The 17,714-nt window shown below is 41.2% G+C and overlaps 1 protein-coding gene across 4 annotated transcripts in view; it reads right to left on the reverse strand.

Annotated features, from left to right (window-relative positions):
• Positions 1-13,884: 13,884 nt before the first annotated feature.
• insc (INSC spindle orientation adaptor protein) overlaps positions 13,885-17,714 on the reverse strand; it is an 88,809-nt gene continuing 84,979 nt past the window's right edge. For all 4 annotated transcript variants that reach the window (XM_080436737.1, XM_080436738.1, XM_080436740.1 and 1 more), the window contains one exon: positions 13,885-17,599. In XM_080436737.1, coding sequence (XP_080292863.1) covers positions 17,471-17,599 — 129 coding nt within the window. In that variant the 3' untranslated portion in view covers positions 13,885-17,470. The remainder of the gene's footprint in view (positions 17,600-17,714) is intronic.

Raw genomic sequence — 17,714 nt, forward strand, 5'->3', positions numbered from 1 at the left:
AGATATCTAAAGCTACCAAGCCATCTATGGTGATCTCTTGTTCTATTAAATATGCATTGCCTAGGCACAGACTCCTGACCTTGGCTTTGGGGAGCAAGCTCGCATCATTTCATCTCGAAATGAAAAGAGAGGCTGCCCGCAATTACAGCATGTTAATTATATATTCACTTTCATCTGTAAGAAAAATCACACAGTCTGCCCGTTGCGCTGCTGCTGGGTCTCATTTGATAGAAAAATACAGAAAAATAAAATGTACTACATAAAAAAGTGCCCTGTCTAGTTAATATCTTCTTATCCTTACAGTACCTGCTTTAGTTAGAACTGCCAAGGCTTGTTTAATTTCTGAAGTGAGAGAGGGGGAGTAGCAATTGTAATGTCTGTACTGATGCTACAGTATAATATCTAAAAGAGTCAGATTTAACTTAATGTAAGAAACATGTTCTGTATGGTGACTATGCAGACTGCAGTCTGAATAGATCACTTTGTCAAGCTTTCTTGAAACATTTCAAACACTTTTTCATCTTATGCCTATTATACTGTATGTGGTATCAAACATTTATGAGACGTTATCTATGAACTGTAAACATCGACATTATGTAGAGGCCATACCGGTCTATTGAAACGAAATAGCCTAGATGATGCGATAACACACAGAGACACAATTTTACACAATTCACTCAAACTCAATGGTAGGTGCACACAAGTGCATGCAAACGCACAAACGCTCTTCTTGTTGCCGAGCTCTGCGTCACATTTGTGCACATTGATCCCTGCTCAGCACAATTAAGACAACCATTTAAGAGCAGGGGGATATACAGTTATCACAAAACCCCTCAGGGGAAAACAGAATCCACAAGGTAAGCAAAGCCTACTGTACTGGTGGTGCTGGGGTGGCAGTCAAATCAAAGAAGCGCCTATACCAACCTATAGTATGTGACAGTGAGAATATGCCACAAATTGGTCAGCTGCTTGACACTTACGACTCACACGCACGCACGCGTGCATGCACAGATCTATGTTGAGCTTTTAAATCTGCTATCTTCAGTGTGGTCACTGACAGTGACCCTGGGCGTAGCACCAAATACACTGTTGTACGACTATCGTATTAGCCCATAACGGAAAAAGAGATTAAAGTTTATTTATACAGTATTCACTTATTTTTTAAAGAAATTAATCATTAACCACATGGACCTTATTGCTTCCCTATTCTGGGCATGTCATATGCGTACATTCGGTGAAAATAGCAGTTCTACGGGACACGTTGTGAGCTTGTCGATTGGCTACGTTCTGGGAAGAGTTAGACGGAAAAAAGGAGGGGACCAATAGACCGCTGGGGGACCCTGTCAACAAAGTATAATAGGATGTAAGTGGTGAATGACCACCATAAATGTTTGCAAAAAGTAGTCAATATTCAATAATGTGTCGACGAGTGCAATGTGAAAATATAATATAAAAAACATATGAACATAAAATATATTACAGTGTATAAGCACTCAGATGAGCAGAGGAGTTTCATGTGTGCTACAGGTATAGGCTACATGTGCAATGTAAGCTTGGAATATTGATGTTCCACGATTTAGGAAAATTGGCAAAATTTCGCCTATGCTTCAGTGAGAAAAAACAACAACTTGACACTCAATCCAAATTCTTTTGAGACCAAATACAGTAGAGTGTCAAACACACTCATACTCGCAAGATGTGTGAAAAAAGAGGAGGGGGGGATAACAGCTTTGGATACCAAATCCTTACCACACATGCACACACACACACACACACACACACACACACACACACGCGCGCACACGCACGCGCACACGCACACGCACAAGCACACGCACACACGCACACACGCATACGCGAGTTAGCTACTGTCTGCTGAACTAATATGGGCAGGCGTACAGAAAAAACAAATACAATTCTCTGGCTTAATTCTGTCAGAGCTGGTTGTCCGCAGGAGAGACAGCGAAACAGCCTCCCCACAAAAGCCCTCTGGGATGGCTGATGGACAAGGAGAGAGAGAAATGGTGGCGAGGGTAAAGAGAGAGTAGGGGGAGAGGAGAATAGAGGGGAAAAGAAAAGGAGATACGTTAAGGGGGAGAAGTTTGTTCTAGGGGTGGAGGTTTTGAGGAGGAGTAGCGGGTGTTGTAAATGGAGAACGCGCGCTATTGTGGTCTGCTAATGGCCATAGGGGGCTCCGAGGGCCAACTGCCGAGACAGATGTGCTTGAGGAGAGGGTTATATGGGCCGACTGGTGTTTCTGCATGCCTCATGTACATAGGCATTTGATGTAGCTGATGTATTCATCCAGACCAACCTACAGTACAGTGAGGAGTGCAGCATCAAATTGCCAACAATTAAGCACAAACTAGCTAGTATCTTATGCCATCTGTCCTCTGGAGATCTGTAAAAATGAAAACAGCACTTTTGCCATGTTGTCTTTAATTATCTTATATGGAAAGGACGTAGCATCTTCTGCGCTCAAGACCAAAACAGGGACTTGAACTCTCATTAGCGCCTTGCGCCGACCTATTCTCAAGTTACAGTAATGTGAACTTTTGTCTGAATGCAGTGTTCATCGATATCACTTCAGAGCAGAGGCGTGCCGCGTGAAGACTGAGGAGTATCACCAGTCTGTTCATTCTGTTCATCTGATCTTACATCCATGTTTCATCCAGCAAACATATGGAGCAACTTAATGCCTGATATAATTCTAATTCTGTCTCAACTTGATTACAGGTTGGCGTTTGGCACAAAAAAACGTTTTTTATGGCATGGCTCTTTGGGGCCAAGCCGTCTAGAAGAGGGTCTGTGAGTCTGTCTGTGTGTCGACAGCTAATCTCGCTGCACCGATCAGCACCAAATGTCTTATGCGCGGTCCAGTAGGCCAAGAAAGTCTAAATAGTCAAGAAAGTAAATCCCTGAATATTTTTCACATAATGCTCTTTTTTTATTTTTTTACTGGAAGTGAATATGACTTCACAACGATGTGATATCAAGTCAATATGACATCATTAACATGATTTCCGAGATCTACGTGGAAGTCATGCCGTTATTTTCTTGTTTTTTTCTGGTGTCCAGTGGATACACTGGACACCTATAGCCTACCATTACCAACCTATCGGCAAAAAAAGGGGGGAAAAAGCTCAGAATCTTTCTTGAGAGATTATGTACCATTACAATACAGACAGGCGTTGTCAAGGCTGTTGCCAAACATTAGCGTCTCGTCAGCCATCTACGGCCTTCAATTTGAGATTGACAGTAGCTGAGACTGAACAGGCAGAAGTTCACACACACATTTGATGATAACTTTTATAGTGGGCAGTGGGCATAGTTTGCTACTGTATCATTCCCCTGTTGAAAATGATGAGCGTGTGGGTTGCCATACTGCATGCAATTAGTTGAGAAAGAGAATGCAGCAGGGATGGGGTATATTTTGGGAGAAAAAAGAGATTTGATTTACAGCAGAGAAAGCTATATTGAGGAAATGCAGGGGATGAGCTGATCATTGGAAATGAAACGTGGTCTGTAGAACAGTCTTTATGTCTGTGGTGAATTTGTTTTATTTGATTGATAAGAAGAATGCCTGACCATTGTGGTTTTCTCTTCCTAAAAATTTCTTCTTTGTTCCTAAAGAATAGTTCTCGCTCTTTCTATTTCTCGCGAAATACATTATTAAATACCAAATATAATAATAAAAACAATGTTTGAAATACCACATCACAGCTGCTCATATTATAATAGAACACATTTCATTAATTCATTTTTCCAAAATCAAACACATCTCTGCCTCCAATAAGCTGCATGTCACTCATAAAAAATGCTCAAGACTTCGAAAAGAATGTATTCAATATTTACACCAAGGCCATGTGTCTTGAGACAATGCGGTGCAGTTAATTGAGACTCAGTACCAGTCAGTAGAGAGTGCTTATTTGTGAGTCATTGTAACGTGCATGGAATGGACACCCCCACTGTGTTCTAAGTCATTCTCAAATTAAAGTGCACTGGCAACAATTCAACAAATTCATGGCAGTCCATTCTCTCAATTGTCTCAAGCATCAGGGACACAAAATCATAAAACACAGAAAACATTTAGTTTAGAAAGGTTTATTTTTCCACTTTCTACATTTAGGAAGTACTGTCAACTTAAAATAAACACAAAAGACAATAAATGCACCACTAATTTTTTATGTTTTGCTTTCAATCTGGGCTTATTGTCTCCGCCAGGCCGAAAGGCATGGCGAGAGAGTATGTTTTGTACCCTGTTCGTCTGTCCGTCCGTCCGTCCGTCCGTCCGTCCGTCCGTCCGCCCGTCCGTCCGTCCGTCCGTCCGTCCGTGAACAGCTAATCTCTGGCACCGTTGGCTTGATCACAGCGAAAATGTGCACACACACTCCCTGGATGCCAATTCAGAACCTCTGCCCCACATTTTTCACATGGGCCTGTTATAGCGCCACCAGGAGGCCAATTTTTGCAAAACACTTTTTTTTTACCGTACTCCTACAGATGTTGTCCAAACATCACGCAAATCGGTACACAGTATCTCTATAGTAAACGAAACAGGTTTTTCATATTTTTCATATTCTATCCTGATTGGCTAAGAATGGCTTCAAAAGTTTGCAGGAGTACTCCGTTTTGAACAAAATGCCTCAAATCATGAACACAGCATGCAACTTCCGTGAAATTTTGCACGGACATTCCCACTAGGCAGAGTCTCATGGTGGCGCTAAAACAGGCCGATTTGTGTTTTTACTCCACCGATCTGTGTAAAACTTTGTATGTGCACTCCCTAGAGGCCAAGGAACAACCTTTATATAATAACCTTTGCCCTGCATTTCTCACATCTGCCTTTTAAAGCACCACCAGGAGGCCGACTTATGTAAAACACATTTTTGGATATTACTCCTTCAGATTTTATCAAAATTTCACGCAAATCGGGACACATGATCTCTATAGTCAAATGACCAAGACGGATCTGTTTGAATTTTCATATTCTATTGGCTAAGATTGACATCTAAAGTTTGCAGGAGTGGCCCGTTTTGAACAAAATGCCGCAAATGATGCACGCAGCGTCCGATTGTGGTGAAACTTCGCATGCACATTCGCACTACGTTGAGGAGCAAATGCCACCCTTTCAACATTGCCCTATTATAGCGACACCAGGAGGCCGACTTTTGCACAACATTTGTTTTTATATTACTCCTACAAATGTTGTACAAACATCACGCAAGTGGGTCCATTTGGTTCCATTTGTACACTCTCAGAGTTAAATTAACATTGATTTTACAATATAAATTGGGGTCCCAGAGATAGAAATGCCATTAAATGGGAGTCCGGAGCCTAATGCATGTCAAACTGGGGGTCCTTGAAATTAAAATGATTTAGAATCACTGCTAGAGCTGTAAAAAAAATCTCTTATGGGGGTCCCTGGCTTATCTTTTCAAATCGGGGTCCGTGGGCTAATAAGTGTCAATTTGGGGGTCCTTGACATGAAAAAGTTTGAGAACCACTGCTGTATTGCACCTTGTGCACTATACTGTATTGGAGCCAGTAGGAGGTGTACCACTAGTCTGGCAGCTGCTGACGTGGGGTGGGAAATTTGGTCTATAGTTTTTTTTACTGGTCCAAAATATTGTCTATATATATACTGTTCCTAGACATTAGTGCAAGAAGAGTATCAGTGCATGTACATGAAGATTGAGGTGCAGAGTATCGGCAAGTGTCAAGTTCAAACATATAGTCCTCAAAGGTTATTTACTGATATAATCCACAGGTACCGGTACGTTTATGAGGAAAGCAAAAGTCCAAGGCCAAGCCGATGACAGGCGGTGGTTAACCTTCCACTGTTCAAAACTAAGTGGCTGATGAAGAAGCTAAGTTGACCATTTTGTAAAATTCCTATATAGACGCCTTAACAGACTACATCACACTGTTAAGAACCAGTATGCGCGCGCAGGCCGGCACCAACTGAACCCCACCGCTCATAAGATGCAATGTTAAAGTGTAAAAAATGCATCCCGTCAAACTTTCAGATGCCGTTTTTCTCCCAGTGTGGAGGAAGAATGCTTAGAATTTTTACTATGATCTCTCGCTCTTGAAATATATAATCCTATGTTTCTGTTGTGTGTAAACAAACAATAATAACAATTCAAAGCAGTTGTCCCCCAAACCCCACCTCCAGTGGCTGTCATAAGAACGGAGGGAGCGCTCTATGATCATGGCACCAGAACCTGCTTGGCTCGCGCAGCTGAGCCTAATTTATGCTCCGTCCTGCGAATGTGTCGCACGCAGAGAACGGCCAAGAATAGCAGACCTCCAAGCTCACAGCGGTCGCATCCGCGACACAGTTGTGAGCTTGTATGTCAGCTGTTCTTGGCGTGCAATACCATTGCGCGATGAAGTATATATGTCTCGCTAGGGCGCACCCCACTAGCCAACTCACAAGAGGAGGTTGAATGAAGTGAAACCAGCGCACCCCAAAACAGCAGGTTTGGGGATCTGTTGGGAATTGATTACATGAAACAGTCACCTGTGCGTCCAGTCTCAATGTTTGTAAACAAATAATTGGTCTATTAAAGGGTTAGTTCAGATTTTTTCTGTAGGAAATACTTACCATTAATGTAGTGGTTGCAAAGGTATTCATTGATTGCCCGAGTCCCGTGGTCAGAGTTATGGTCCGGTTCTGATAAATATGAAGTAGTTCCGGTAGATTAGTAGATTTGGTGGGGGCCGCTCATTAAAAATAAATACATTTAAAAAACTAGCGTCATTTGTATTGTTGACCTATTTCTACCAAATAGAGCAGGTTTCGTTCAATTTCGACCCCTCTGTCACATGGTACTAATGTTTGTGTCCAGAATCACTGCGCCGCGGCAGCCTACTCACGCACAAAATATATGACCCAAAAAATAGTACCATGTGACAGAGGGGTCGAAATTGAACGAAACCTGCTCTATATGGTAGAAATAGGTCAACAATACAAATGACGCTAGTTTTTTTTATTAATTTATTTTTAATGAGTGGCCCCCACCAAATCTACCAATATACCGGAACTACTTCATATTCATCAGAACCGGACCATAACTCTGACCACGGGACTCGGGCAATCAATTAATACCTTTGCAACCATTAATGGTAAGTATTTCCTACAGAAAATACTCAAAAAATCTGAACTAACCCTTTAAACTTTTAAATTAAAAAGTAGATTGTCTTGATGTCTTGATGAATGTAGCTGCAGTGACTAGTGTGAAAGGTCAAATGACCAAGTCCAGGCCCGGATTTACACAGTCCCCTTGACCTTTTGGTACCTACCAAAAAGTGACCTTTCACATGACCAGGTCCAGGCCCGGATTTACAGAGGCCTATGTCTAAAAAGTATTTAATGCAAATTCTCACACACACACAGCCACAACACAGCCGACATAGTCTAGATTTACATCAGCCTTCAATTCCAGAGCCACAAACAAACAGTCACTGAACATGTTTCACTGCCACACCGGGCCCCAACAGAGCTACATCTTGAACCACATCAGCACATGACATGAATAGCATACAACACAAACTGCAGCAGCAGCAGCAGCAGCACCCAGCAAAGGAAAAGGAAAAATTAGGTATGTCACAATTATTACATGATCGCCTAATCGCAAGTATTTGAGATAATCGCAATACTTTTTCAGATAATCGTCATAATCATTTCCATGTTGAAAAATGTTAATATGTTTTCAAACATTAAAAAGAATAGTGGAAATAGCAGACTGCTATTTCTACAATTCATGTTTATTTTTTAAGTATAAAGTTATTGAATTATATCTGCCCTGTGCACCTTTTGTTTACGAAGCCTAAAAAGCCAGACAATTCTTTATTAATAATGTTACAAAGTTCAGTGTACGACAGAGCACGACAGATACGCATTTAAATCGTTAATCGCAATTATTTGAGCGACAATTTATCATTAAGTAAAATGTCATAATCGTGACAGTCCTAAAGAGGTTCCTACTTTGAGCCGTCTTCATCAGCCGTCTTCAGGGGAAACCCAGAGAAGGACGAGGTCTTCGGCCATTCGACCGTGCGGACCAAGTCTTCGGAGGAATCCCCCATGCAGACAAACCCATGGATAGAGAGAGATCTCCAGATCTCGTTCTCTAGGGCAGGGCATCCTCGGATGAGCCTTCCAGCGGCGACTCCCGCCATCTCCATCCTCCATACATCTGGTTAGCTTCACCAGTACTTCATTAGAGGTGGATGGTCTGGGAGGGTGTTACACTGTAGGTGAGAACCTCAGTCTTCTGGGCATTGACGATGCAGATGTCAGATGTCTGCATCGTCATATGTACAGTATGTGTGTGTGTGTGCGTGTGCGTGTGCGTGTGTGTGTGTGTGTGTGTATGGGTGGGTGTGTGGGATGTGTTTGTGTGTGTGTGTGTGTGTGTGTGTGTTTATAAGAAAATTAAAAAGACTACATCAGGGAGCCATCTAGACCTCCTAGTTGTAGTAGTGAAGCCCAGTTCTTGCTCCCCTCCTCCACTGATGTCTTAATGCATAGTCCAGGCTTATAATGAAGAGGGGGGTGTCCCCCTGCAACACCTCTGCCAGCCTTGAGTATCTGAAAGAAAGAAAAAAAGAAAGAAAGAAAGAAAGTTAATTCAAGTAACCGAGAGCCACATATACTGTACGTATACTGTATCCTGTCACAACATACAGCCTAGTATACGTATACTGTATCCTGTCACAACATACAGCCTAGTATACGTATACTGTATCCTGTCACAACATACAGCCTAGTATACGTATACTGTATCCTGTAACAACATACAGCCTAGTATACGTATACTGTATCCTGTCACAACATACAGCCTAGTATATGTATACTGTATCCTGTCACAACATAAAGCCTAGTATACGTATACTGTATCCTGTCACAACATACACAGCCTAGTATATGTATACTGTATCCTGTCACAACATACACAGCCTAGTATACGTATACTGTATCCTGTCACAACATACAGCTGGGTATACAATGAGCTTGTAGATCGGCCAATATCACAATGTTTGCCTCTTTCTTACATATAAAAATAGTAACTAGTAACTAAAGTTTTCAAATAATTGTAGTGGAGTAGAAGTAAAATATTTGTCTCTGGAATGTAGTGGAGAAGTAATTGAAGTATTGAATAATAAAATACTCCAGTAAAGTAAAAGCTCCTCAAAATTGTATAGTACTTGAGTACATGTACTTATTACTTTAGTTTACACCACTGACTAGGCCTGCATACTGTAGCCTGTCTTAGCATCACAATCAAACACGGCTCAACAATACAACATATTCACTTCACAACACATCACACAACACAACAATGCTGCATCCTGATTCCTGACTAGTTGTTGCTTTACCAAGTAAAATAAAAGTGAAATTACACGCAATTCCATCAATTCCTTTAATGCTAAGCAGCTAATTAGCTAAGCTAAGTCACCTACAGAAACTCACCTCAGTTTGGTCAGATGGAGAAATGCACTTCTGTTTGTGTTTTAGCAGCTTTCACCACTCTGGTAAACACTGACAACTCTACTCAACGTTCATCTGGAGTAACGTTATATTATGAGTTGTTTATTTTGATCTTTTACTTCCAAAACATTGCAGACACTGTGTGTGTGTGTGAGAGAGTGAGGGGGGGGGCAGAGCCCGACAATTGGAGGACTTAAAAAGCCCGCCCCTCCCTCCCTGCTCCTAGGGAGTGTGGAGCAATAACTAACTACCTTCCAGGGCAAAGTGTGTGCCCCGTGGCAGACAGTGGCACCCTAGGGTGCCGTGACACAAGTCCAGGGGTGCCACAGCAGGATACTAATATTTGGAATTCATCAATATCACTTCAGTTTAACCACTTAGACCCTCTAGATTGAATTAGTAAAACGGACCTTGCGACCTTGTTAGCTTGATCGCAGCAAAACTGTGCATACACACTCCCTGGATTCCAGAGCAGAACCTCTGCCCCACATTTTTCACATGGGCCTTTTATAGCGCCACCAGGAGGCCGATTTATGCAAAACATTTTTTTTGACAGTATTCCTACAGATTTTGTCCAAACATCCCGCAAATCGGTACACAGTATCTCTATAGTCATCAAACCAAATAAATCTTTTTCATATTTCATCCTGATTGGCTAAAATTGGCTTCCAAAGTTTGCAGGAGTGCTCCGTTTTGAACAAAATGCCTCAAATTATGAACACAGCTTGCAATTTCCGTGAAATTTTCCACACACATTCCCACTAGGCTGAGGAAGAAATGCCTCTTGAAATGTTTCAAATCAGCCTCATGGTGGCGCTATAACAGGCCGATTCATGTTTTTACCTACTGTATAACTGCACCGATCTGTGTTAAACTTTGTAGTATGCACACTCTCTAGAGGCCAAGGAAAAACCTTTGTCCTGCATTTTTCACATTTGCCTTTTACAGCTCCACCAGGAGGCCGACTTATGTAAAACAATCTTTTTGATATTACGCCTTCAGATTTTATGCAAATTTCACGAAAATCGGTACACATGATGTCTATAGTCATGTGATCAAGATGGTTCTGTCCGATTTTTCATATTCCATCCTGGTTAGCGAATTCCGAACATTGCTGGCCCACAATAACCTACCTGACCTGGTGGAGAGTTCTAGTATTTTAAATGAATTTTGCCCCCAATCTTGAAGGGAGGAAGTGTAGAACAGATATAGACAGTCAAAGAGACAGCGAGAAAGATACCCCGACAGAATACACAAGACTGAGAGATGAAGAGACAGATCGGGACAAAAACACAGAGAGACAGATTCAAGAGTTCAACATCTCAGAGAAAAACAGAAGCCACCAACTCCTATGTCCAAAACAAACAAACAAACTATCAAAGAAACCTGTTTCTGGGCCTTCTGTCTTGTTCATCTCTGTCAATGTATATTTCATTGGCTCTCAACAAAGCGAGTCAGGAGCATATTCTATCACAAAGGCTTCTGAGCACAGCAGTCCCACGTGTACGCTGGACAACACAGATTCATGCACGCACGCACGCACGGGCGCACACACACACACACACACACACACACACACACACACACACACACACACACACACACACACACACACACACACACACACACACACACACACACACACACACACACACACACACACATACACAATCTCATAGACTCAATTGTCTCTGTGCTGGACATGAGTATAACAAGTCCAGGCTGAGGCTTGTGTGCCCTTAGGTGAAAAAGAGGCAACAGAGAGAGAGAGCAAAGAAGGACCTCAATTGTCTCTCCAAGGACAGGAAGAGTTATGGAAGCAAAAAAAAACCTGAGAGCCTTTTCATCAAAGGCACGACCATACAAAGGACAAGTGTTGTCGTGTGAATAGAATAGACTTTATTTGCCACTTGCACGAATGCATAATGTGTGATGCCTCTATATAACCTCTTTGGCAGCAGTCTGCTGTATCAATCCCTATCACTTGTTTAGCCAAAAATGAATATAAATCATGTATCATTAAAGGCTAATTAATTATTTGTTGCATGACCCCTTCTACAAGAAAAAAATCTAATCATGTGGTTCTCGGGATCCAAATGGGAACGGCGTGGAACAATGTGGATCTTGGCCAGCCTGTGACATCAGTCGTGATGTATCATCACTTCCATAACATTTAAGTAAAAAACAAACAAACATGAAACACAGAAACACTAGTTACTTTTTGGCCTAATGGCAGTGAGGCAGTGAGATTACCCCCCCCCCCCCCAGCTCCAACACAGTTGCATTAACCACTTAAACCCCAGCATCCGTATTGTGGGGAAACGCGCTGTGAGCTTGACGATCGGCTATTTTCAGCGAAAGCTTTCCCCACAATAACAGAAAACAGAAAATACACTAGTATAGAGCCCTGAGGGACTCCGTCAACCATATGGAGTTTAAGTGGTTAACGTTATCCCGTGACTGCCTGAGCTGCCTCCAACCTGAGGGAGACAGCATAGTAAGACAAGACAGACAGAAGGAAAGCTGAGAGGGAGTGAAAGCTGGAAGGGAGTGTAGGGGGAGGTATAGGCTAAAGTTTGATTCCAGACCAGCAGAGATATGTCACAACTAGATTTAGCACCACTATACTGGCAGTGCGTTGCGTTGTGTTGTATTGAGGGAAATGGATTTGGTCAATGGTGCAATATGCACATTCACAAAATTGAACTGCATCAACAAAACAATCTACAACGACAGTTTAATATATCCCAAGTGCACATTTTCTTAATTTCATCCTAGACTTTGTTTCATCAACTCTGACTCTAAAATTAGGAGTGGTTTCTGAATTGTGTGTAGTCGCACGTTTTTTATTGGGATGATGATGGAAGATTGGCTAGATTTGTAAGTGTTGAATGGGGTTTGTACAGGTGGAAGCATGTCTGGAAAGGCTGCTAAAGCCTTATTTATACTCTGTTGTACGACGATGTTGCTTGCCAAAAAGAACACATCTACAAGCCAGCAACTTGTGACGATGCAACGCGTTGTTGGCATGTGACAGGACCTGACAGTCCTGTCACAGGGCCGCCATGATACTGACCATGATACTGACATGATGAGGTCAGTATCATGGTCAGTATCATGGTCAGTATCATTATCATTATCATTGTCAGTATCATGTCAGTATCATGGTCAGTATCATCATTATCATTATCATTATCATTGTCTCAGTATCATGTCAGTATCATGGTCAGTATCAGGTCAGTATCAGGTCAGTATCATGTCAGTATCATGGTCAGTATGTTCAGTATCATGGTCAGTATCATGTCAGTATCATGTCAGTATCATGTCAGTGTCATGTCACAGGGCTGTAACAGCCCTGTCACAGGGATGTCAGGTCTAAATGAATAATCATAATATAGCCGTCAATGCTGCAAAAATAGGCACCCCTACATATAATAGTTATTTGTTTATGTAGTGAAGTAAAAGTGATAGTTGTGATAAATATAACCAGAACAAATGGCATATGTCATATGTGTGGGATACCGGGTTGTAATTTAATGCATGAACCCTTTCCGATGCTCTTTATTTATAAATCTGTGTATATAAAACATATATCCCCTACTGAATCTCTTAATTACACCAACAGAGCAGGCAGAGCCTGGCGGAGCGGACACAGCTAACGCGCGAACACACACACACACACACTGCATAGGGCACAAAATTGCTCAGGGCTGGTTGACGTCATGTACGCGTCAGGAAGGCATGATTGGTGTACTTTTGAGGGGGCAGACAGTCTGACCTCTTGACAGAGTGGCATCTTCTTTTGCCTCAACCATATAGTCTGCATGTCCTGGATGTGCATGCTTTGTTTCAACCTAGCAGAGCTGAATCCATGCTTCTTGTCATTTTAAGAACACATTTTTAGAAAACATCCGGGACAACGCTCCAGACGTCCCAGACTCTTCTCCCTTCTGGCTCCCAAACTATGGAATGAACTCCCCATTGCAATTAGAACCGCAGACTCACTCCCAATCTTCCACCGTAATCTGAAGAATCACCTTAGCCCGTAGCACTTGCCCTAGCCTTGACGACCTTGCAGGATTATGCAAAGGCTAAATGTAACTTAGATAGCATGTTAAGTAGACAGATGCCAGTTTATTGTTGACCTGGCATCATATAGTGTGTATAGTTTCAATGTACAGATTATTGATTTTTTGGGGGGATATTCTACGGTTAGACTGATGATAGGTTCTTGGTTTACTTATGTATTAGTTTATTAGTAGATTACTATTTCTATGCAACCTTGTGTTGTCCTTGCTTACTGTAAATCGCTCTGGATTAAGAGCGTCTGCTAAATGCCTAAATTGTAAAGTGTAAGAAACAAACAAAAACATTATATATATGATTCCCTTTATTAATCGCATGCCATACAGTAATAGTAATTATCTTTAAATAAAAATCATTTTTTCAATCATATACAAGACTCATTTAAAAACATATTTTCCAGTCACTAATATATCATGACATTAATGGCAGATAAGCTGGAATGTACTGTATACTGTAGATGACATACAATGCACCCAAAACAGACAAAATACTTTTCTTTGCATAACTGGGCATTGTTCCAATACCTCAACTCTTAATGATGAAAGAAAGACTTCATACAGAAGATTCTGCATGAACCAACATTTAAAATTAATGTATTTGAATGCTTTGAATTGGCAGCTGACACAGGCCCTAACAATGGAACCACATTTTATTTGTATCATACAAAATTAAAAGAATAATAAGTGCACTATGGCACTCATATTCCAGGTTTTGAAGAACCCTTAAGCCCAGCACTGCAGGCTGTGGAACTGTTGAATTAATTTGCAGACATATACAAGAGTTCACCTACAGAAGGTCTTTTATGCATGATTTTTCTTCCTCTCATTGTCTGAATGATAAATAAAACTACAGCTTATGTCCTTGAAGCTTGAACACAAACTGACACACTTGCAGCACTTGAAGATACTCCTCCCAAAAATACAATACAGTATAGCAAGTGCAAGTTAAATGTCTTCATTACTTTTGCTAATATGCTTATCTGTTGGTGTTTTGCTTTTACTACTTTGTGATGATTTTTTTATGTAATAAGGCCTCTTCTTTTTATTATGTATTTTTTGCCAATTTCCCCCCTGTTTTCTCCCAATTTAGTGTAGTTTAGCTCAGTGATTTCCCCAGACACTTCTGTTGTCTTGCCACTGCTGACCCCTACTGTTTGGTCTTTGGACTCCTTGGTCCTTGTCCCCGATGATAGTATTGAAACCACATGCCTCCTCTGATACACATGGAATCACCTGCCAATGAGGCGGCGCACTGGGAGGACATAGTGCATGTGGAGGAACACCCTTTTGCTCACAGTTCAACACCCCTGCTGACAGCTGATCAACCTGTAGGAGTCACTTGAGCAGCGACAAAGAACACCCTGACCTTCCCTGTCCAGCTTCTCTCCAGAAAACACGGCCAATTGTGTTTTTTGGAATGTCCGGCATGCAGGAACTTTACCTTGCGTGCCTAGTTTTCCAAATGAAGGGCTCACTAGTAAAATGAATGGAATCCCTACACTCAAAAGAAACACATTTTTGTCTTGGATTTTTTTATATTGGATTGGATATCTGTATTTTGTTCATAAAAAATACTTTTGATTCATCAAAGTGCATATGTATTGTATTTTACAACTGTGCATTGTGTTCAGCTCAAAGGAATGCTACAACGGCACCTACAGCCATATTTCTTTGTGCAATCCTGTGTTGTATAATGATAATAAATAAATGGTACAGTAAAAAGTGAACGTATAGTGCCTTTCTCCAAAGCAAATTTCAATCACCCTTTCACACACAGATGGCAGAGGAAACCATGCAAGGCACCAACTTGCTTATCTGGAACAGTTAGGGGTTCAGTGTCTCGCTCAAAGACACTTCTACACACAGGAGGAGCCAGGGTCAAACTGGGATCCTTCTGATTCCTAAACAGACGCTCTAACCCCTGAGCAACTGTTGCCCCCAAAGTTAATCGTAACCTTGATTCTCTATGGAGTTGTTGAAATTACAAACAAGACACGCATGCCTTGTGAACCAAGGTTTATATCCTCTTAAGGGTCATCCACACCAAGAACGGTAACTACAAGTTCCATCCAAATTTACAGGGTGTCATGTTTAACACTCACTCAAGTTCAACATGTTTATAGAATGTTATCATTCAATGTGGATGGATGCTCATATCATTATTATATTATTTTTTATAGTTATCATTCTTGTTGTTTACTGACATTTGCACACATACTCTCCAATAATGGTGATAGTGCCGAGCATGTACTGTAAGTTGCCGTAAAGCTTTAAGGCGGCTGGTACTGAAGCCTGAACGGAGCCAACACCTTTGACATTTCCCACATGTTTGTGTTAAAGATTTAATTCCAAATGTATAAATTCAAACATCTTCAATACCAATCTACATACAGTAAAATACAGTATATCATAATGAAAAAGTGAAAAAACTAAACACATTTCTTTTTTCATTTGTACTGATATGTAAACAAAATATATTCTATGCAAACATTTGCACCATATTTTGGCAGCCATTCTATCTTCTTCTGTTTGTTTGCTGTAGTTGTGTTCTGTACATCTGGATTTTCCCCCTTCTTCCTGGCAGTGCTCAAGCTCTGTCAAGTTGGATGTGTCTATGTTTCTATGAACAGCAATCTTCAAGTCTTTCCACTAATTCTAGATGTGATTCCAGTCTTGGGCTGACTGCGGACTCTCAAGGACTTTTCCTTTATTTTCTTCTTCTGAAGCCATTCAAGTGTTGGGTCTTTGCACTCTATAACAAGATCTCCTCAATGACTTGCCTGTACTTACTGTAGTTCCATCTATTGTTCCCTCTATTCTTACATGTTTCGGAGCCCCTGCTGCTGAAATGATCATTTTGACACATGGCCTCTCTCTACAAACTGAAAGGCATGTGTCCAGCAGTAACTCCCATCACAGCTAAGGTAAGGTGTAGTTCCCAGAAGATTTTTTTTTTTTTTTTACAAGGCCCTTGTTGGAACCATTTTGTGTAATATGTAATTGCAATTTTTATGGTTTAATTGTATGATGTATTTTACTTCTTGAGTTGTCTATATCCTTGTCTAATGAGTGTAAATGGTTTTCAACTACGATCTCCCCCTGCTGTCCTTTTAATATTCATTGTGGCTAAGGTAGTGCGGAAAATTACACCTGTTTATGATTGAAGAGTGATGAGTATTTTGGCCGCGAGCTGTTTTGTTATTTCCTACATAAAGTTTGTTTGTATTATACTGTGCACGTACAAAATAAATGATGTGACGCAGGTTCTTGATACAAACAATGGTGATGCGAGTCTGCAACCACACTAGGCTGCACCCCCAACAAAAAGCCCTTGTGTGTGGTTGCCGACTGCCAACCTACATAACGTCCAATCAGCTGGATCTTATTGAGACATTTTAAGAACAATGCATTCACTTCTCCTCAATAATTGAGGAGAAGTAGAGGGGTTGAATGATCAACTCAATAGATTCTATTTTGACAGGTTTAATCAATAAAAAAAAGTAATAGAAAAAACTTGAAATTGCAGGGTCTAGTTTGTAGATGAGTGACAAAATAATCCTAAACTACTCATCATGAGTTGAACGGAAAAGGATGCAAAAAGGCAAAATATGGAAAATGTCAAGAGGCTTGAGAAACTGTCAGGCTCCACTGCATACAATATTAGCCAGCTTTGTGTAAATGTTTATATTGCATTTATCAATACTGTGAAGCAAAATGAGATGCATTCCATGCATGAAAGGTACTGTACAATAAAGTGTATTCATATTGTTGTAATCATTTGTTCCCCTCACAGCTTTGTTCAATACCTGCATTGAACATGTGATTTCTTCATGTGCTTTGAGCTCAGCTCTATTTAGTGTTTGCTGCGTTCAGAAGGTCCAGGCCATCATACAAAACTCTCCTCCATGTTGGAGCACAGCAGAAAGGAGTCGACCAGCCGAGGTTTGATGAGCTGTTGGTGGTCGGCAGCATCTATACTGTCTGGGCACCCTGCTGCTAGCCGCCTCAGTGCAGCCTGGAGAGAGTACACACACACACACACACACACGCACGCACACACAAAGGCACACAAGCATACAGTGCACAGACACATACAGTATCAGGATCTGGCACGGATACACTTAATGTAG

The sequence above is a fragment of the Gymnoscopelus braueri genome (genome assembly GCF_963280865.1).
Source record: "Gymnoscopelus braueri genome assembly, chromosome: 9".
NCBI lineage: Eukaryota > Metazoa > Chordata > Actinopteri > Myctophiformes > Myctophidae > Gymnoscopelus > Gymnoscopelus braueri.